General features: G+C 38.5%; 1 protein-coding gene across 2 annotated transcripts in view; it reads left to right on the top strand.

The window, feature by feature from the left end:
- The first annotated feature begins 4247 nt into the window (after positions 1-4247).
- The window catches only part of LOC104502206 (chromosome unknown open reading frame, human C18orf25), a 27348-nt gene continuing 9203 nt past the window's right edge, over positions 4248-22392 (top strand). The window contains exon 1 of one of the 2 annotated variants that reach the window (XM_010146143.1): positions 4248-5066. In XM_010146143.1, the coding sequence (XP_010144445.1) occupies positions 4343-5066 (724 nt within the window). In that variant the 5' untranslated portion in view covers positions 4248-4342. The remainder of the gene's footprint in view (positions 5067-22392) is intronic. The other variant, XM_010146144.1, reaches the window with a different exon arrangement.

The following is a 22392-nucleotide window of genomic DNA, read 5'->3' on the forward strand; positions in this document are numbered from 1 at the left end:
CTGCTGACATTGCAGGATATGCACTGACAAAGAAGAACATGTACTGAGAGCAAACCAAACAAAAATATTACGAAGGACGTTCGAGTGGCCGGTTATTAACTGATAAAGGGCATGCATACCATCTTCGATATAACTCTTTGTGCAATAATATATATTACTTAATAGCATAGGTTCCATGGTAGTTGTTCTTTAGGAAGCTACTGACATCTCTGTTTGAATTTAATTTTTTGCTTTTTAATAATTTTTTTATCTTCAAAAATCTCTTCTCAGAAACAGTGCTGTGAAAGAAACACTCGGTACCTTCTCCTGTGTCTAGTCGGAACCTGTGAGTTCAAGGTATGAGGAGATCAAGCAGCAGGTAGTTTTTAACCAGCTCTGTTTTTTTCTAGAGGTGCTTGCCCTCCCTTCCTCCTCAGTTCTAGCAGAGAATTCCACTTATTTTCTGGTTGTGTTTTCTGCTGGCTTAGTGAGGTGAATCTACCCGAGAAAGGATGAGCCAGATCTGCTGCAAAGTCTGGCTGCACAGCCACTGCTAGGTGGTAAAAGAGAAGGGGGTAAAAACCATCCCTGCTAGTGTCTGCACACTGCTAGACTGCTGATCAGACCTTGAAAATCATTCTGGATTTCTTCGCTAAAGTGCAGGTTTCATAATATACAAACTATGTGCCTTTACAAATGAGTCCACGGTTTGAAAATACTCTCCGGGTAAAGGTACAGTTTGATATTTAATGGCTTTTGCATACAGGCATGTTCTGTGTGTGGCTGGAAAATAAAATAATTTCTGTAGGAAAAAATCTAGCACGAAGGTTTTTACAGAATTGCCTTTTAAAATCATTAGTGGGGTATTTGTGCATCAGAAGAAGGAGAATTACATGTCTGAGCAATGTCTAGTTAAGTATCCATCTGTGTCTGTAAGCATCACAACTTATTTTTCAGTGCTGTGTTCTCATCTGAGTAAAAAACTGGTCTTACTCTAGCATCACCTTGAGATTACCTTTTCTAGTATTGTTACTAGAAAAGTGAGTGGCAAGAAAGGAATGGGAGTTTTTCAGTTTAGTCTTCTACTTCTTCTGATCTATGCATTTCTCAAGTAGAACTAAATCAGTTCATTTTTTTTCCTTCTTTGAGACAAGGCTTTCTTTGGCAATAGATCTTTTCCCCTGAACCATCTGTATTCTTCCCTGCAGCAAAGTCTGCTTGAGTCATGACAGACTTTTTTTTCCACTGAGATAAATAAGATGTTTTTACATACATAACGATGCTCAAATTGCTGACATTTAACTAGACAGTTCAAGGGACCTGGAGAGCACAGGCCTCGTCAGAGCAACTGTTTTTTCCATGCACACAGGTCAGAGTTGACCAGATACACTTTTGTGAAGTTATTAGTCCCCATGCTGCTTTCTCAGTGGAAATATGATTCACTGATTGCTGTATGAGGGATCAAACCAGGGTGGTTTGAGTCACTAAGTGAGATCCTATTTAATAATAATAAAAAAATCTTCTTAAGTCGTTGTAATTACATTGTTAGCAAGGTGGCAACATGTAAATGAAACGCATATTCTTCTGGCTGATTGGCCAGAGAGATGGAAAGGAAAGTATAGCTGTTGTTATAGTCCCTTTGGGAGCTGTAAGGTAGATGATGGTCTCAAGTAGGATGTTTGTGGGGGGAAAAAAAAAACCCACAACCCCCAAGAAACAAACCCACAAAACCAAACCAAAAACACAACAACAGCAACAAAGTTTGGCTGCCCTTTAGTTCTGTGTTGAGCTCTCTTTTTTGTGCTCCCCAGGCTAAAAGGATGAATAGTGCAGAAGCTGTTCTGCGGTTATTAGTGTGAATATTTACATAAATTTCTTCCATCCAGGCTAATATTCTTCCAGTATGTGTTTGAGCAGCCGAATTTTTCCTTGCGTGTACATTTTAAAACTCTTAGCAAAGATATTTTTGTTGTCAAAGTGTATGACCGGAGCAAAGCTGGGAGTTGCACTAGTAGGTATAATACCTATCCACTGTGTGTAACTCTGGGCCAGTGTTCAGTCATCAAATCTGTGTTTTACTTACCTGTATAATAGGATGATTATTTAATAATGTAGATTTGCAGATGAAATATGTAGAAATGCTGATTTTATTACCTTTTTGGGATGTGTATGTCTCAGAACGTGTGTATTCATTGTTGGGGCTTGTTGATGCTGTGCTGTGGCCTTGAAAATAAATCATTTCTTACTTGTGCCTATATTAAATTACCATCTCCAGAAATTCTTCTGCTAAGTTGTTTTCAAGAGAGTTTTGCTCTGTGCGGGTACTGGCAAACATTTTTCGTCATATATATGTTGTATTTTTTTTTGTTTCTTTTGTTTTTTGGTTTGTTTTTTTTGGAAGTTAAATGCTGTGTTTGCTGTTTGTTTGGGGTTGGTTTTGCTTTTCATATTTAGCAATCCTAGAGTTGTCTTCTCCATCTTTCTTGTGTTGTCAGGTGTTAACTTAAGCTTTCCTGAGCTGCTGTTTCTCTCCCATAAATATTTTCATAATTCCCTTGCGCCGTACAGATTTCATTCATTACCCTGGGGGAAGCATGAACTCTATTTTAGTATTCTTTAAAAATGAGGTTTCAAAGTGGGTTAGGGCAGACAGGACAACACTGAGCTTCTCACTGCACCTTTTAGAAACTGGGAAGTAGGCTTAGTCAGAGCTGCAGCTGGAGGGGGGGAAGCAGCGTACAATTACATACAGTTACTGGCAGCCTGGGATAGATCAGGAAACTGAAGAAGGATTGTCAGGGTACAGAAAAATGTCTGTCAACCGTCCATGCTTCCCTAGGTTGCTCATGTACTAGTTGTCCTTGTCTGCAGAAGTGCGTTTTTTTAAAAATAGTAGATTAAATCTTACTACTTGTCTACACTTTTTTGGAAGTGCCTTAAATTTATCATTTAATTTACTTCTAAACCCCTGAACGTTTTGTTCCATACCATGTAGCTCTGAGCAAATGAGGTAATTGAAAGACCTTTATGTTGAATTCCAAGTGAAAATTTCTGTGGAAGGCAAAGTGTGAATAATGAAAATAAAATTACGACTATTGATCTGTAAAACAAAATTTCCCTGAAGGGCCGTTGGGTGGTTTTGGGTTGATGCTGTGCAAGTTGTCAATCAGCTGAATAGCTTGGGTTTTGTATTTGCACTGAAGCAGTGTAAAGTACTAAACTATAACTTGATTATAATGATATTAAAATATTAAATTATAACTTGAAGTAAAACATAGGACACTGGTGTGGGTGGATGCTGTTTCTTGCTTGCAGCCCATACTATTTGATGCTGTTTTCCTGGCAGATTTGAGAGTAACTAGGTCGGCCTGTAGGTTCTCACACAACCAGGACTGGTGTGGGGGGGTGTCAAGGAACACTGGAATGCTGTGTTTGATAGTTCTGGAAAGTCTTTACATAACTGACCAGCGTGGTGTTTATCTGCTGAGAACAAACCTGTTCACACATAGCTAATGCTTCTAGAGACCTTGCTGGATGCTGTAAACACAGTGTCCTTGACAATTGCTTATCACTTGATGGTACTTCTTGTGAAAACGTCTTTGTTATGTGAGATCTGCTGGCAGAGCCGTTCTGCTGGAGAAGGTCGGTGTTCGTAGTCTTGCTCTGTAACGTTCAGCAGCTGCTCAGTTTCTGCTCAAAGTGACTGCATGTCTTCTCTGTCATGTTGGCACTGTAAGTTTGCGAATGACCATAAAAAACATAGTAATTTTATAAGGTTGAGGTCCTGCTCAATTGGAAGTAGATTTCTCATAGATACGGAAACTGAACTCTGTTCTGGTCTGTCCAGGTAGATGACTACCAAGTCTGGGAATTTTCAGGCTGGCATTGTTCATAAGGGCTAAAATTCTCCATTAAAATATGTTTAAAGTCTTTGGTAAAGAAGTTTATTATATGTTGCTTTTAATATTTTTGTTTAAATTTTATAAATTAAGAGTTTAGAAATACTATTTTCTGATCTGTTTTGATTATTCTCTTTAGGTGAATCACATTTAATGTGATTTCAATACCGTCTTTTGCGGGTGTGTGAAAGGAAGAATAGTTTGCTGTAATGGAATGAGTTCACCAGGAAAAAAGTAAAAAAGAAAACGCATATGATACTGAACCACGTTGTCTGTAATGGAAAGTGATGAGTTGTTTAGGTAATACTGTGAAGAGCAGCATTTGAGTGAGTTATGTGGGTAAATGATTCTTACTGTTCTGTTTTCATGCAGGCTGCTGTGTTGCTGAAGTCCGTGTCTAGTTCAACCAGTCTTCCACCCGCGTGCTCCATGCTTTGAGACCAGGAGGACCTTGGTGTTCTGAAATGAAGATGGAGGCAGTGGGAAAAGCAGAAGAACTTGTTGATCCAGATGTTCCACCAAAGACTCCGGAAAAGCAAGAGACTGCTCCTGATGAAGATGGACCTATAGAACTCGAGACACAAGCTCGGAAAGACAGCGTGCCCACTGCAGCAGACTCGGCGGTGGTCTCTTCAATGCCTTGCTTACTGATGGAATTGAGGCGAGACTCCTCGGAATCTCAGCTAGCATCCACAGAGAGCGATAAGCCAACGGGTAGTCGGGTTTACGAGAGTGACTCTTCTAACCATTGCATGCTTTCCCCTTCTTCCAGTGGGCATCTGGCTGACTCAGATACATTGTCTTCCACAGAAGAGAATGAGCCCTGTCAGGCTGAAGCTGCTGTAGAGGAAGACCCTTCTGCTGCGTCTGGGCCTGCAGTTGGGAGGAAATCCAGGCGATCCAGGTCCGAAAGTGACACTTCAACAATGGCTGCCAAGAAAAACCGACAGTCTAGTGATAAGCAGAACGGTCGCGTTACCAAGGCAAAAGGTCACCGCAGCCAAAAGCACAAAGAAAGAATCCGGCTCTTAAGACAGAAACGGGAGGCAGCTGCTCGCAAGAAGTACAACCTGCTGCAGGACAGCAGTACCAGTGATAGTGACCTGACGTGTGACTCGAGCACGAGTTCATCAGATGATGACGAAGAGGTTTCAGGGAGCAGCAAGACAATCACTGCAGAGATACCAGGTAGAGGATGTTTTTTAAACTGAACTGTAACGCATCTGACATCGTTTCTTAGCTGTCATGCTAAATTAGATGAGTTGACGCTTGAGAAAAACCAGGAGAACTGCAGCTCTGTGTAAATTTGAAGACTGCAGTATGTTAACAAGACATGGGCAAATTTTAAAATCTCTTCTGAGGTTTCAGTGCGCTTTTGCACACCAACAAAGCATTAGAAATGGTAATGGTAAATTGGAGGAAGGAGTGTCTTTTAATTCTGGAATTTTCAGATCTTTTCCTTTGTAAGCCTATATGAACTCCTATGAGTGCTGTCAAATCCCATTAGGTGGTGATAATCTAATAAATGCATTCTTAAGATAAGTGGCCAGCTTTGCTGTGATGTATTAAGACCACAGCTCTGAAGCTGTGTTGGAAACAACGTGCCATACCTCCTGCCTGTGTTGCGGTAAGGCCCCCTTCATTATTGCACTTGTACGGTGCTTTCAGCTTGACGTTTCAGTGCATGACAAACCCTCTCAGCCTTATTGTAAATTCCTGCAGATTGCAGCTGGTCACCTATTTTGGGACATAAACCTGAGTTTGTTGACGCAGGTGCCCAAGCTATAGCACACCTAAATTTTCAACATTTTAAACAAAGCTGTTACCATTTTCCTATGTTGTAAGGATCTATAATTTCTATACTTCTAATATTATGACACCTCTGTGTTAAGATTGGAGGCAGCAAATTATAGAGGCCTTCTCATTATTTTATTAGCAAAAGAAAGATGAATTTGTCAAGCTTTTTATCTGTTGAGCCTTTGTTATTTTATTAGCCCAAGTGCCATGGACAGGATTTTGTATGAATTATTCCTGCAGCATATTATACCACAGAACCCTCATGATATGGCAATCTTCATATGGCAATCAAAAATAAAATCACATACAAATAAACTTTTTGGCTTGCCAATTTTTACTGGATTACATGCCTTTTTGCCTCTTGTGCTAGAATTTTTGATTTTTGGAGATAAGTATCAGCTTACATAGGGCAAGAACATTTAAAGGAAAACTAATAATTAGTCTTAAGTTGGTGAACAAATGTTTACTAGATGAATTATTTAAAATATATGCAGCAGGTTTTACAAATAACTGTTTTAACTAACTTGATTATGGTGAATGATTCTGTCACCGTAAGAACTGGTGTTTTCCCCACGTATTGCTAGTAAGCAGGTTGCACAAAGGAAGTTTATGTTTATTATTACAAGTCTGGGAAAGGCATAGTCCTCCTATAATTATTGTGTAGTAAACTTTTAATAGAGATCTAAAATTAATTTTACCAATTTAGTAGTTAGCCAGGCTTCTAGGTTACATAATTTTCTGCCTTTTTATTTACTGTATTTACACTTTGCTGGGCAGTGAAAGCCAGATTTAAGGCCTGTCGAAGGCTATTCCATTGAGTTTTGGGTCAGGTTCCTCCCCACCCCCCAAAAAGCTTCAAACCCATTATAAATTCCCCAGGTTATGTTCTTTTTTTAAGTCATAAAAGTACCTTGTGACCCAGAAAGGCACCAAGTGGTATTTTCAGATGTGCTTAGATTTCTGACTTCCATTGCAGAGACCTGGAGCCACTGTAGGGTACCTTTTCTGTGTCACTGGGCTCTTCTGTGCTTGGGCTCTCCCTCTTAACTGTGAGATGCTTGTAGTGAAAAGGTCCCATTGCAGTGCATGAAATAACTTGATGCTTCAGTGGTGATTACAGCAAGGCCCTGTTTTACCTGCGAGGTAAGATGTGGGAGTGCAAAAACCATCCTGGGGAACAATGACGTTTATTCTTGTTTCATAGTGCCTATCATCTGCTTGATTCTAAATTACATTTAAGACATGAAAGCTTTTGAGCTGTTGTTTTGGAATTAAGTGCAATGCATACCTGCCACATTGCGGTTTTCCTTTAAATAGAAACGTCTTTGGTTTGTGGGAAACAGTCTCCAAGTACAAGAAAAAAATATTCTCTGTAGAGATAAGGACAAGGTTGGCCAAAAATGCATCCTGTGCTACTTGTGGGTTGATGGAACGTTGTGATCTTAACAGATGCAGTGGAGCTGGAGTCTGAGTAGGACTCTCAGCTCTCCATCACAGTGGTAGGTTCACATGCCATCTGTGATCCCTCTTCTGGGAACTGGCAAAGTGCTTACCTTAAATTATTATTTTTTTTTTTTACGAGAAAGCCATTTTAGTGCACTTAGCATTACACTGTGAATATCTACAAAATTTAGGGAACAAACACCTTTTTAGAAAATAATACAGGGTATCAAAACCAGTGACTGGAAATTCAGGCCATGTGTATCGTCTGTGCACAGTCAAAAGCTAAGAGGTTTAACTTGATACTTGAACTTCAGTATTGAGAAACTACAGTGCACCTCTCAGATATAAACATGAAAAAGCTTTAGCCTTTACTGTTGAAAAAAGGCTGTACACATTGATGCTGAGAAGTTTTACAGGCAGCCGTGTTCGTCTCACAGTATTTGGACGCTTCAGCTGTAGTGTTGGTTACTGTCTCAACATAGCTTATTATTGGGACCGGTTTTCAAAAAAAACCAGCTTTGCCAACAGAGATGCTCTAAAATTTTTAGTGACAGTTAGTGTGTCCTCCGTGTGCAAAGGCTGTACGTAGCCTGTAACTAAACCTCTTCCATTTTAATAGTACAGTTATTTTTTTCAAACCCTCCACATCACTGGCTCTGAAATATGTTTGGCTAAATTAGTAAGGTAAGGAAAATCTTCAGTGAAACGCGTAGTAATGCCATGAAGTTGTGAACCGAGCAGTCCTGCAACAGAGTTAGTTCTGTCTGAACTCAAACGTAATGTGGATTGAAATACTGGCAGGATTTTTTTTCTTCTCAAGAAAGTTGGAAGAGTAACGAGTTGAGATCTTACTGGTGATACTTCAACACAAGTGTTGTGAGAGCGGTAGCAGCTAAGCACAGTATACATTATGTTATTCTAAATGCACTATATGGTGTTAATTTACACCTGAAAATACGGGTTCGATCTTAACTGAGAATCTTTTCAGTGACCCAAGCAATCATAATCTTGGGCTTTGTAGTTCAGGGAATGCCATGATTTTTAAAATTTAAAATAATTTTAATTAAAATGATTTTTAATTAATCTGCAGGATTCCTCATCCTGCAGATGAGGAAAAAGTTCTTACCTTTTAGTAATTCAGCCTCTCTGTTGGCATGTAGGATTTTAGCATTCTGAAACAAACACCAGGTAGCCTTCATTGTTCTTATGCCATCATGTTCTAGATGATCCTGAAATAGATTTGTCCATGCAAATTAACTTTTAATGAAATTGGTGTGAGAGCAAATCTGGGAATTGGTATTTATTTCTGTGTAAGAAGGAAAAGGTTTTTAAAAATTGAAATAGAATACGAAAATATTGACGTTAGACCACGATTGTGCTTTCTACAACTCAGAAAAATCTGAGCTGAAACAGGGGTGAGTCGTGTTACAGGCTTTCAAAAAATCTGTTAAAAAGTTTGAGTATTGATGTTGAAAAAGGTGTTGCAGCTCACCTTGTTAAAAAAAAAAAAAGAAAAAAGTTTTTAAAATATGCAGAAATCCAAAGAGAGGGGCACAGTGTGTGTGAGGGACTCTCAGCCATATTACTTCCTCCTCAGAATGGTGTATAGCCCTTGGATGAAGCATCTTGCAGGTATGAATTTGGTTGTAGTAACTCAATGGTGATTATTTAAGAAGAGGGAAAACCAAAATCTGTTAAGAGTGATTTGCATAAGATACTTATTTGGAACTGTTGGGTAGCATAACGACATGGAAGAATCCACCGTTGCTGATTACAACGAAGATGCGGCATATCTTCTTAAATTGTTACATTGTCAGACTTCCTAAATTAAATAACTTTGCGTTTGGTTGTTACTTAGATAGTAATTAATAGATCCCATAAAGAGACAGCATTGAGGCGTTTATGAGGTGTTGTTTTGCAGGAGGTTTTGTCTTGAAAATAAGATACAAGACTTGGATTCTGGTACCTTTGTGATTGCAAATTTCTTCACCTTTTAACGGTGTAACTTCAAAAACTAAAGAGCCATAAGTTTACGGCTAGCAAAGAGGCCAATTACACAAATACTAGCATTTTTAATATAATAAAAATGCATTTTTAGGCTTGGTTTTCTGTTTAACCTTGAAGGCCACTGGTAAAGATAAGATCGCATGAGGCTTGTTATAAGAAACATATTTCAGTACATAGTCTCTTCAGTTTACAAAATAGTGTCAGCTTTGACCATGCTAGTTCATTCTTAACTAAAGAAGTCTAGACAGACTGTTTTGTGTATCACCATAAGTAGTTTTTATTTAAATTGCAGTTAAAACTTACTCAACATTACTTAGAGGTGTCTGATCGTAATCCTGTGGAAATCAGAAAGACTGCCTTTTAAAAAAAGTTAACTGACCTTAGAATAAGGTCCCTGACTAAGGACAGCAGTTCTTCAGTGAACTGAAGAAGTATTTTTTTCCGGGAGAAAAAAGACACTGAGTATACAAAGGGAACCACATTTTAGGAGAAAGGTGCCATTTTACTTAATTACTTTTAGTTCAAATGCAGTCAGAGGGATGTAAATTAGTTGCTAAAAGTAATTTATTTTTGAGCAGAGGACCTGAATGCTGAATTTCCAGCCTGTCTCGTATGTAAACAGATGGGAGAGAAGGCTTAAAAAAGTAGGGTTTTTTAATAGAAAGTTTTGGGTCCCTGATGGGTAGCCCTGCTACAGCTCCAAAATAAGAGAATAATCCTGGGTTTTGTTTAGCCGTTATTGAAGGACTTACATATACCTCATTTAAGTAGCTCCTACAAAGAATGTATTGTTTAAGGAATATCGTAATCTCATGGACACAGTGAAATCCCAATAAAGATTTAGTGCCTTATGTTTTTATTAGTGAAAGTTTGTTAAGTTTTGCAATGGTTTATCTCATTCTTGAGGTATTTTTTTATTGTTCTTAAGCTAGAGGATCCTGCAGTTTTCACATTCACGTATTAAATTGTCAGGTGTTGTAGCTGCTTTGTGTAGTTCAGTGTGAACGCTTGTCTTGTTTTGGAATTACCGTTGTGTGTTTGGAGGGCAGGCCCACGTTGGTTGTTATTTCTTAGACAAGTAGAGAAACTTGGTGTTTTGGGGTAGAGGATTTTTGAGTGAATTCTACACTTAAAAATATAGGTAGACTGCATTTTTTCACTGATGAGTAGAATAAGATAATGAGGATGGCCTTCTCCTCTTGCTGCTGAAGTTCTTTCTGGTAACCCCAAAGCCAGTCATTTTAACCATCTTTTTGATGGACAGAAGGAAGAAGAGCAGTTTCCTTCCAGGAGTGCCCTGTCTGTTGCTTGCTTTGCCTGGAATTAGCGCTAGAAATGCCGCACAGCTGCTGGCTCCTGCGATGAAGGGCACGCCTCGAGTTGGGCTGAGGTTGATCACTCCTCCGTGTCGTGTGGGTTACCCCTGTGAGGTAGCCGTGTCCATCAGAGCTGTCAGAGATTGCCTGCACCTCCTGCGTTAGCGTAGCACTCACGTGTCTCTTCACGCTCGTGTGTTTGTGTTGTGTGTTCTCTTCATTGGTGTTCAGCGCATTTTCCAAAATTAGACCAAGAGCTTTGGGCTCGGCCACTTTCGATGCTGCAATCACTATATCAGCCTTTATCTCTGCTACCTTGTGTACCGCGTTGTCTGTGTTTAACAGTCCGTTATAAAAGAGTTCGAGTGTGTAAGTAAAAAATGAATAATTATTCAGGTTTATCAGTTAATAGTATTTTGGATTGCAGCCTAACAGAACTAAACGTGTTGTTTTATAATGTTTTTGACACCTTCAGCTGAATTCAAAACAGAAATTAAAAGGGAATTGGACTAATTTGATTTATTTATTTAAAAAAACCCTTTGTGACAGAATTGCCTGAGAATTCTAGAGTAAAAATGATTTTGAAGCCAGAATTTCTATTATAACCTCAGTGAGTGTAAATTGTTGGGTTTTTTTTTTTAATGGTAATACTGTTGCTTAATATTTGCTAATTCCTCCCCCATTGCCTTATCCAAGGGACACAATTAGAAAAGTTTGTTTTCCTGAGTTAACATGCCTTAATAAACAGTATTATGTTCTTACTTAATGATGTCTTATCAAATGGCCTCAATGTCTTTAAAGCTGGCTTCAGTCGTGCTGGGGGATCTGGAGGAGCGACCAGGGAAATTCCAGGATTGCTTGACAGGGGCACCGTGTGGGATAGGAACTGCATAGGCAATGTCCTGGAAGAGGCCATGAACTGCTTTGCCGAGATGCAGAGGCAGACAGAGGAGAAATTTCGCATGTGGATAGAAAAGCTAACCCATCTTGACACGGATGAAGAAAGCAAGCAACAACTGGAGCCCAGGGAACCTAAAATTCAACTAGTTGGCCAAAGAATCCCCCCTACCACACAGTCAGGGGCTTTCATACAGATGCCTGATAGCCAAGTACTTCCACAGCAGTCGCTTCATTCTTACGCGGGCTATCAAAATGTCGATGCTACGCTAGAGTTTCCAGCGACTTTTAATAACAATTTTCCACCTATCTTTCCAGAGAATGGGAATATTGCAGAGCCTGATCTGAATCAATCATAAACTTTAAAAAGTCCGGTCTTTGCAACCTCGATGTTACTTTGAATTATGCTAAAAACAAGGTTTGCTTTTCTCTTCTTAAATGTTTGTTTTGCTTTTCTCTTTTGGGTTTTACTACCATAGTATAATTTTTTTTTATTTATAGAGAATATACATATGTAGTTTAAAAAAACCCCACAGTGTACCCACATGCGTGTGCCAGCACACGCACACATGAACACCTTTAAGGGTGTGTGTGGGGAACCACCCTAAGCTTTCGTCTCCACAGTCGGGGAAGTATAACTTAGAATCCTTGTTTAGATAGCCCAGAATCAGTAGAGCTGTGTTTGCTGCTGCAGGAGCATTCAGAGTACTCATCCAAACGCTCTTTTTGCATGTTAAAACATTTATATAAGGAAATAAGTTTTATATTTAAAGATGTAAACTACCCTAAAACCCAGACTAGATACAGACCCGTAACATTTCCTTAACTGTCTGTTTACTCCCGAGTTTTGCAGCTTGAACACATCACACACTAGGTTTCTTTCTTCCTTTCTAGGCAGAAGTAATAAATAAGCTTACCCTAAAGACTTAGCTATATATAACAAGTATGCACAACTGATATTTTTTCCTCCCATTTAGTAGATCGTTTTCTGTCCAGAGTTTTTATTAACGTCACTGCTGTGTTGCACATGGCATATTTATGGGAGCAGCTGTCTGACATTGTGTGCACAAATACGCACATGTATACATATTGTATGTGTTCGGTTTGGGTGGAAGTCATCTCCTCTAATTTTAGGTGCCTCGTTTGCTGTTCTGTGGATCTCCTGAGTCCATGGGAAGAGATAAGCCCCTCCAGAGGACGCCTGGCAGTGTCTTTCTCTTCCATTAGTTGTCTAAACCTCCCTTATGAACAGTGTAGGGTAGGTAACTTTTGGCTAAAGTTAGGTGAGATGAATCGCACCCCAACTGCGTGTGCACGCATGACCCGTGCACACAAAGCACTGCTGCTTCCTGCTGTATATACGGTCAAACCGCATCCTTCATGCTGGAATAAAAATACTCGTGTCAGCCCTAAGATAAGCAGCCGTCGGTGGATGGATTGAGCCTTGGCACGGGAGTTTCAGGGAAGGCTCGACAGTCAGATTAGTAAACATGGTGATGGTCTGACGGTGTGGGTTGCTGGTCTGGGTCAGACAGCAAGAGCTTCTTCTGAACCATGTCTGAATGCCTCTGACATCATTATTAACTTGTGTTGGGGAATGCCAGAGCATTAGTTTCATTTAAATAATACAATAACTTGCTATTGTGTGGATTTCTTTTATACTGATAGTTTTCCTGAATAGGCAGGCTTGAAACTGTGATGTTTAAAGTAGGAATATTTTCGACTGTATATTAGAAATCTCTATTTAATTCTTACTATTATCACTATACACAGGGATTTTTTGGACAACTCTCCATTAAGGCCTTTCTTCATGTATAGTAACTTCTCCGTAGCTACCAAAAATGTATGCTAATCATCACTTAGAACTTGCTTAAAGTTTCTAATGGAAAATAAATAGAAATTCTAATAATGGAAATTGAAAGTCTCCTCATAGACATAATTTTAAAGAGAACACTACAGGTCTCTTTTAGCGCTGTTATTTTGCTTTTTAAACCACAGTCACTGTTTTTTTTTCTAATTAGTGTAATTCCTTGTCTTCCTGTTGAAGTAACCATTGTATCATCTGTAGGTCTGATTTTTTTTTTTTTTTTTTTTTTTTTTTTTTTTTTTTTTTTTTTTTTTTTTTTTCCCCTCCCTGAAGTCAGTGGGAGTTTTTCCCTCAATTTATACTCAGGTTTGGATTAAACCTGTAACAGACACTCAAGAAATGGTTTTTGTGAGTTACTAACACCAGTGTTTTAACATTATTCTTGGCCCAGACCTACTGGGGTTTTTTGTGTTTTTTTTTTTTAGTATGTGTTGTCTTCGTTAAAAACAAAAATGTGGTTAGAGAGCTGTGTTATTTTCAGAGTAACTGTTTGAAAGACTATGCAGGCGATAATTTTTAAGTACTGAAATAAATTCTTTAAAGCTCACCTTCACGCATAATTTTGATACAAAGATTTTGATACGAACTTGTAAGAAAACTCCCTCATCTGACATTGTGTGCGTTTTTAACTATAGGTAAAAGTTAAATGAGTTATTTTATGTTTGATTGCAGTTTAATATACTTGTCCTCATCTGTTTAAAATTTAAGATCTTTCAGGGAAGATTAAATGCTGATACAAAATAAAATCAGATCCTTCTGGTGTTCATAGATTTTATATATATATATATAAACACACCTTTATAACAATGATAAGAGCAGCATATTTTGAAGCATGACGACTTTACAAGTCTTCCCATGCATGCAGAAGCAGTTTTTTTGCAGTAACTGATTTCTTTTACTGTGTAAGAGTCACTAAACTCAGTATGTCTGTAAGCATGCCCTTAACCTTTTTTATAAAATAATATATATGGAGCAATTAGGTATTTCCGGACAAATTGTGTAAGGAGATCAGATGAACTTGTTTGTCTCTCAGACTGATCAGACAATTATGTACTGGTCTCGTAAATGGATGGTAGCTTTGCTAGGGATATAACCAGTGATATTTTTGCCAGCGTCTTGGTTAGGTAATCTCTTAAACAAACAAACAAACAAAAAACCAACCAAAATACAAAAAAAACCCAACCTGAAATCATTCAGCGTGTTAATAGATAAAAAAAATTGGGTTTGGTTACTATAGGCAAAAATGAAAAACCGTCAGACATTTTTGGCCTTTTTTTCTTTTTTTTTTTTTTTTTTTTTTTTTTTTTTTTTTTTTTTTTTTTTTTTTTTTTTTTTTTTTTTTTTTTTTTTGATGCAAGTAGCTATGGGTATGAAAGAGCAAGGCTTGGCAAGGCAGAGCGTGATAGCAGTAGAGCATTATAGCAGTAGAGCATACAGGCGTTAAAGCTGTACTCTTCCTAAGATAAAATTATCCCAAGGCACCCAGGAGACTGGGAGAATAGTTCATATTAGATGCAATTTTTAACTTTAATTTCCCCATGGAAGTTACTTAATGTTAAGAACACCTTTGCAAGACCAGTGGTTTTGTAAATGGTGAGTATTGTTTGGTCACTGTTCTCGTTTGCTTCAGACCCAGAGCCAGATCTTCAGCTGTCGTAAATCTGCTGGTTTGAAATGAACAGCGTACGTGGATTTACACAGCTGAGTGTCTGGTCCATTAGCTTGTTTTCCACCTTCTAGGAGCCGACAGGAGACCCTCACCCTTTGTTGTTTGGGTGTAGCTAGTACCTCCTTTGAAGCATGCGTCAGGCTGTGCAATGAAACAGGAGCATCTCTCTTCTTGCTTTGCATCGTGAATGCAGAGCACTGAAGAAACCACCCTCCCGTATTTACCTTCAGTAAACCAGCCTGTATTTTAAATACGTGTATGACGGCATTTCTTTGTGAAAACAGGTTCCTAATTCATAACTCCAGTTTTTTTTTTCTCCTGTAAATATTTTTGCTGTGATATGATATGGCAGCTGTTAAGTTTGTCATGACTTCCATTTTAAGCTCTTATTTTCAAAGGGCTTTGACTAGAAACTTTCAGGGAGTTAAAATTTCTTCAGCTGAAATTTTAACATAAATTTTAATCTCATGCATTCCTTATTTCTTTAAAGCAGTCTGGCCTTACTCTTCTACTTTCCAGCCCAGAGTTACATTTTGACAATGTGTTTATGCTCACATCTCAACAAATTCCTTCAAAACCATCAGATTTAACAAGTAGAGGAGAAATCAGTAAACATTTTGCACAGACAGGGAGAATCACAGATGATAAGTTAGAGTTTCTTTAGTTGCCCTAGGTTTTATCCTGCAGAATGGAGTAAAGAAATTTTCTAGTTTGTTTAAAGAATTTTACTCATCTTAATGATTTTGGAAGAGTAAATGCACCACATCAGATCAGCTGGTGTAGACTGGTGTAATCCCAGGGAAGACGGTGCTAGTTTAAACCCAGTCAGCTTATTCAAGTTCCTGTATTGCCATTTTTAATATCAAGTTACATGTTTTCAGTGTGGCAGCTGTTTCTGCATGGGCGTAATTGAGCACCTGTATGACTGCAGAGTGAGGATTTAGTGGCAGGACAAACACAGCCACGTTGTTAGCGAGTGCGAAAGTACGTCTTTATATAAAGGCTCAGTTTAAATGTCACTAAATGTCAGACTGACAATTCAGTAGATGAAAAAGGATCTGCTCCTAGAACTAGACCCTGTGTGGGAGTCCGTGGGAGTCCAGGGGATTTGGTGTGCAGGCTTGGCCGCAGGTTCTCCCCCAGGCATTTGTGCTGCTCCTTCCCTCCAGTGGGGTTTGGTAAGGGAGGACTGTAGGAAATTCCACCCTTCACACACTGTTTTATCGGAGGCTTTGAGGTTTTGCTTCACATGCTCCTAATGAATTTTCAGCTTTTATTTAGGGGGAAAAAATAACCTAGGTAATTTTCAACATAAATTCAAATAAAGGCAGTGAAAGTTTATTTGCTGTTTCTATTGCAAAAAATAACTGAGCAGGGAAAACAGAAGGAAAAAAATCTTAAACTTTTCAGATATATTGCTCTTCAGTGTTATTTTTACCAGTATTAGGACAAAATAATTGAGGCAGAAATGTACATCTCTATTTTTTTAAGTTGACAGTGTCTTTTACTGTTTTTGCAGGATGGTTAGATTATTTTATCTGAGCTGCTAGAGTTAAGACTGGAGGACCAATCTTAACTTCAAAGAAACGGGATTGTACATGGCAGTTATTTTACAAACTTAAACCTATTTATTGTCACTGTTCTGTCTTGTTAATATATTTTGTCTCTTCGTGTATCCACATAGTGTAAATATCTTTTTTTAAAGTAATATTTCAAGGGCATTAAGAAATTAAATCCTAGCCTTGTTAAAACCCAGTAGAAAATTTCTACTCATTTCAATGGGGCTAGCATTTCACCTCGTTAGAAAATTAACTTATTCTGCAGTTTTTGGTCAGAAAATCCTTCAGCTGACCCTAAGGGGAGCCTTTGCCTGATGAGTAAATCAGGCCAGTTGGGTGTTTAAAACAGCCAAGGTCTGCACTGTGACCACTGCAGTTAAATTTGAAAGTGTTAGAACAAACGCACTCTGTGATTTGTTCTGTAGAAGTTAAAATATCCAGGCTGACGGATAGAGATGGACAGTACTTTGCAAAACATGAAGCTGGAAAACTGGTCTTTCTCACAAATTTTATTAGTCTCATAGTGTTAGATCAGCAAAATGAAGGCACATGGAAAATAGGCTTATTAAGTTAGCAGCGATTTCAAGGGCTCTCTTACATCTCACAGGCTGATCAAGCAGGGGGTTAAGTCTGGACCATCAAAAGTTTTGCATCGGGGCTGTGTCAGCTCTTCCATGGGATGATGCAGTTTGTGCTTGCAAAAACATGATGTTTTCCGGAGGGGTGCATGTTTGCCTGCCTTTTCCTAATGTAAGTTGTATTTACATAGGGGTTTTTATCTTTTTTCAGCCGTCATAGCTATGTAAGAGTAGAGTGTGATGGTTGCCAAACCCTCCTGATCCACTTGTGCAAGTAAAACTGGGGAAGGGATCTGGCTAATATATCTGCCTCCATAATTAACGACTCATTAGGTGGCATCAGGAGAAATAAATCCCATCATGAGATATAAAGTGCACACCGCTTCCTGGTGTTTTCATTACACAGCCATGTTCCATGTGCCTTTGCTTAATGCACAGTGAAAAAGACTTTGTTATGTCTTTATATATAATTTGGTAAAACAAATCCGAGATACTTTCCATCTAGTCATCATAAAGCCTGAAAGGTGAATGTAGATCAGCAAGACTTGAATTTTTGAGATCTCTTTTGATGTGATATGTTAAAACTGATCCGGTCTGAAAACAGATACTCATTTGATCATGTTGTTTTGATTTTATTATTTTATTGTTATGGTAAAAAAAAAAAGAAAAAAGCGGAAAAGCTTTACTGTGTGAAATGAAGGAAGTTGTGAGGAAAGTGGATTCACTGGTAACTTTTTGTTCACTTTATGGTTTTAGAGAGAATGTTGTCACAGTACTGTTCTTTTATATTGTATTTACAATGTATTCTTTGCCTAACCCTGTAAATTTTGAAATGTAACTACTGTAACCTGGAATAAATAAATCAGTAAAAATAGTAACGAAGCGTTTCATGTGGCTAAACAACAGAAAAAAGCACTGATCTCCTGCCCCCCGCCCCCCTTTGTTTTAGAGGTCAGGTAGTTTATGCCATTTGAACTGCACATGCTTTATGAAACCGCAGCTCTGGATCGTGTTTTAAATACTACCGGGTTTGTATTGTTCATCTAAAAACAAAAAGATTGTCACTTTAGCCCGCAGTTTTGTATATGAAACTGTTTGGGTCAAAGTTACCGAGGTGTCTGCCGTAAAACTATTCTTGCAAGTCAGTTACGATGAATCATATATTTTTTGGCACAGAAAATATTATTTGTGTAGCGATAATCTGATCTTAATACTTATGTGGATATTAAAGTCCATTCTTACATAGTGTTGAAGTATATGGAGTTATCTCTTAAATTCAGGTGTCCAGTGTATGAAGGGCATCCTTAGATTTTTCATTATTTTAAAATGCCTTTTAAAAGTATTCTCTCTTGTTATACAAAAATAAATGCCATTTAAGTTAGAGTACTGAGATTGAGTCAAGATGCAGAGGTGAGGCTGAAAGAAGCCGTGTCCCTTGGGCTTGCAGTTACCGGGGTGTTTCTGCGTGTTGCCTTTCTAGCATTCACTGTTTCACGAAAGCATTCCTAAACACTATTTTTAAACTCCTCAAAAATTTGTCGGTTAGAAATATCTCAGTAATTTGAGGGAAGTGTTGTTTTCAGCAAAGCTGAGCTCCGGTGCTTGTTAGCCTTGAGCAAGCTGCAAATCTGTGCTTGCCTCAGTTTCCTCCATAGGCAAAAGGAGGTTAATAACCACCTCGAAGGTCTTTGAGATCCACTAATGGAAAGCTTTTGTAAGAAAAAATGGCTGTAATTATTATTGCTATTATTATTGTACCTGTTCAGTGTGTTTTAAAGCTTAGGGTGATGTGCACACCTAAATAAGGCTCCACATCTCATTGCAAAGGCACTGGTGACTCGGGGCAATTCAGATCCCCAAAATTAGGCTTTTGTTTTGAAATTATTTCAGTCAGGATAGTCCTCTGGAGATTTCAATCTTTTTCCAGTACTTGCAGCAAAAATATGGCAAAGTTTAAATCCCATCCCTAAGGCTGGAATTCGTCTCGCTGAACTTCAGCAGTGTAGAAATCAGGTGCCTGTCTAAGCTCTGTATATTTACTGGGGAAGGAAGGAAGATGATGATGCTCCAGGCTGCAGTTTCCAGGCTGAGGTTCCCTGACTCCGAAGTTTCTCTCTGCGGCTACAGTGGGAGGGAGTTTTGGTGATGAGCTTGGCACTACATGCCTGGATTTAAGAAAGCTTAAGAAAAATAATGACTGAAAGGGCTGAATTCCACGTTCAGGTTCTGCTAGCTGATACTTTTTGTTTCCTATGATAAAGTACAGCTGTTGCAGCACAAAGTTATGGTGCTCCTTACAGAATTGCTGTTTTTAACCTACAGCTGAAGTTTTACGGTTGATCCCCCCTTTTGCTTGTGGTGCCATTAAAATAAATTTCGGGATAGCAGGGTGGGTCTTACAGCACAATTCAGGGTGCTGAATGTCGCGATGTGGCTCTACGAAAGGCTTGTGAGTGGCTAGCAGATAAGGAATTACTGTATTTTCTATGTCACAAACTTAAAATGAACGCTGGCATGTGTAGACTCGGGTTTTTGTGCATGTGGCTTCCGAATCTGTTGTCCTGAGTGTAATTAGTTTTGATGAGCTGTGTAAATTAAGGGAGAGCTGGATACTTAGAAATGCTGTCCCCATGATGACCTCTGCCTCTGAATTCTTAAAAAAAAAAATAAAACCACCAAAAAACCCAGTCTTTCCCTTTGCCTGTTAACATTAAATGTCAACAGCTGTATTTTGCTGCTGGTACTTATTAACTTTCAGCCTTGTCTTTTTCAACCATTCATTGCTTTAGAAATGAATTAAAGCTTATCACCAGGGAAATGCAAGTCTTCCAGCTACCTTGGCCTCTCAAAAGATGCTATTTTTCTGAAACTGATGTTTTAATTACTGACCAAGGAACTTCCTAACGATGCTACATTACATTTTGATTCTGGCATGGTTTGTTTTGGTGTCTGTTTTTCTATCTGTTGCAATCAGCCAGTGATTACGAGGAGTGGCTCTGTTAAAAAGAAAAGATGCTAACTTACAGCTGTGGTTGTAGTTAATCCTCTTTAACCTGAAAGCATTTTTTCACTTGTTTCCTAGCGGAAGCCACTTGTCCTTATTTCTTGGTACCACACATTCACTTCGCATCACATCATCAGATGATCCTGTAGTTGACTAGGGAAGGATTGTTTATTTCCAGATTCAACCTTTCCTGCCCTGTCCTTCTAGCACTGAAAACAAAACAGGCTTTTGGAGGACTTTTAGAGGATTTTTTAATATGCCTTCACTGCAACTTTCATCTAGTTGTAGTTGTCTGCAACTTCCTTATTGGATTATTTAGTGTCTGGGGTTTTTAAAAACACACTTAGGCACTTACTGCTTATTTTTTCTTTTATGCATGCTGGGAATCCTAGGAATTGTGGCAGCATCCTTGCCGTTACCTTGGCCTCGTTGGTCATTCGCTGGTGATAGGTATGGATAACCCTGGTGTCAGGGCCTTTCATTTCCAAACCTGATCCTGAAGGGCAAGGCTGAGGAAAGCAAGAATAGACCTCTGCTGTGACTGCCTTGTAAACAGGCAGCTTGTTTTCTCCAGATTGTTAAATTGGTGGCTATTACACTGACAAATATAATTGCGGTATGTAAATTATATTGAAAATATTTCTGTCTGTTTGATGTATACTAAATTTAAGCTAAGTTATAAGGTGTGCTGTTTGGAAGTGTGGAAGATACAAGAGTGGAGCTACAGATAACACGTTTATGCTTGTATTTCCTACTGATGAAGACTTTCACACAAGTTATTTCTATGGGTAGGTGATGAGAATATCACTCTGCATGTATATACATTTATTATACATTTTTGCATGATTATACATGTAGGAGTGGTACAATTTTGACTTGAGACTACTGGTGCCTTTGGTCCAAATACAATTTTACTTGTGTAGACATGTCTGTGTAAATTCAAATTTCGCTTCTGCTTTTGGAGATCTCAGTAAGAAGCGAGAAAAACAAAGACCTGAAGGAACAGTACACAGCTCCTGAAATTTTAGATAACCTATGGAAAAAATGGTCAAATAGTCAATATTGTACTTGACCCTCGTATCTTCTGCACTCGCCTGTTTATTTTTATAGACCACATTATGTATGTTCATGCTGAACTCTGATGATAAGACTGAAAGAAAACGTGCCTCTCATGATTCAGTCCAGTCGTAACTTATGCATGTAATTTAATCATCGGCTTTCACAAATAATTAACTGAACATCAGCCAGCTTAATTGTGAACTTGGTATTCCATTATTTGGTAACTGCTTTTTAAAAAGAGAAAGATCGCCCTTCAGTTAATTATCAGGATTTCTTTTCCAGTCATAATCATCAGCGTTTCATGTCGCAAACAGTTTGGTCTCTAATACATTGGCATTTAACTACCCATTTATTTTCTGTTGGGTCCGTTTTAAGTTTGTAATATAACATTGTTTTATGAAATTGTTGTTTTGAAGGCAGGTCTGATCGGAAATATTTTGTGAATTTCTTCATGCATTGTTGCAAAACTGATCTTTAGTACGACTTAAGCAATATGTTCACTCTTTAATGAAGCGTGTTGCTAATCGCAAAATAAGCATTTTTTAAAATAGTGAGTTGAATTATGTTTCAGGGACTAAGTTACAAAAATCAAAACAAAACAAACCCCAAACCCACCCCAAAAACCTCAGCAGAAACAGCTTGACAGAGAACTAAATTGGAAACTTCTGGTTCTTCATGTTCTCCCTGTCTTCAGCAGGTGCTTAACACTCCTAAAACAAACCAATCTTTCCTGAAAAGTCTTTTCATTTTATTCTTTGTGGCTTTTAAAGATTTCTTTAGTACTTTTGTGATTCTGACACTATTTCTGATCATGTTATATTGTCCCATACAAATTACACCCTCTGTGTATCATACCCATGAGAAAAAAGTCCTGCGGGCACTCAGCTGCCCCAGTTTCCTTGGACTTAAAGAACTGCAGTAGCAAAGCAGTTGAGCTTTGGCCCAGCCTGTTTTTCTGTTTCATACTTGTTTCTGTGGACAAAGTGTCGGCCCAAAGAAAGTTTTTATGTGCCGTTCGTGGAGTGGGAACTCCAACCACTTTCATCCCCCCCGAGTCAGTAATAAGCTGTAGCTGAGGCGAGGCATTTGAGTTAATGTGCATCCTTTCAGAGTTGCGGTATTTATCTGTTCTCTCTTTGCTTCCACTTTAATCCTTGTCCTGAATTTGGCTTTTTTTTCTGAGCCTCTTCTGCTCCTACCGCGCATTCCAGATGTAAGTGTTTTTCATTCCTCACAAAGAAAATAGTCTGTCCTATCAAAGTAGACCAAAAGTAGCTTTTTGTTATTCTTCAGAAACAGATTTCAGAATAACGTAAGC

The sequence above is a fragment of the Buceros rhinoceros genome, unplaced genomic scaffold (assembly GCF_000710305.1).
Source record: "Buceros rhinoceros silvestris isolate BGI_N320 unplaced genomic scaffold, ASM71030v1 scaffold9582, whole genome shotgun sequence".
In the NCBI taxonomy this organism is placed as follows: Eukaryota; Metazoa; Chordata; class Aves; order Bucerotiformes; family Bucerotidae; genus Buceros; species Buceros rhinoceros.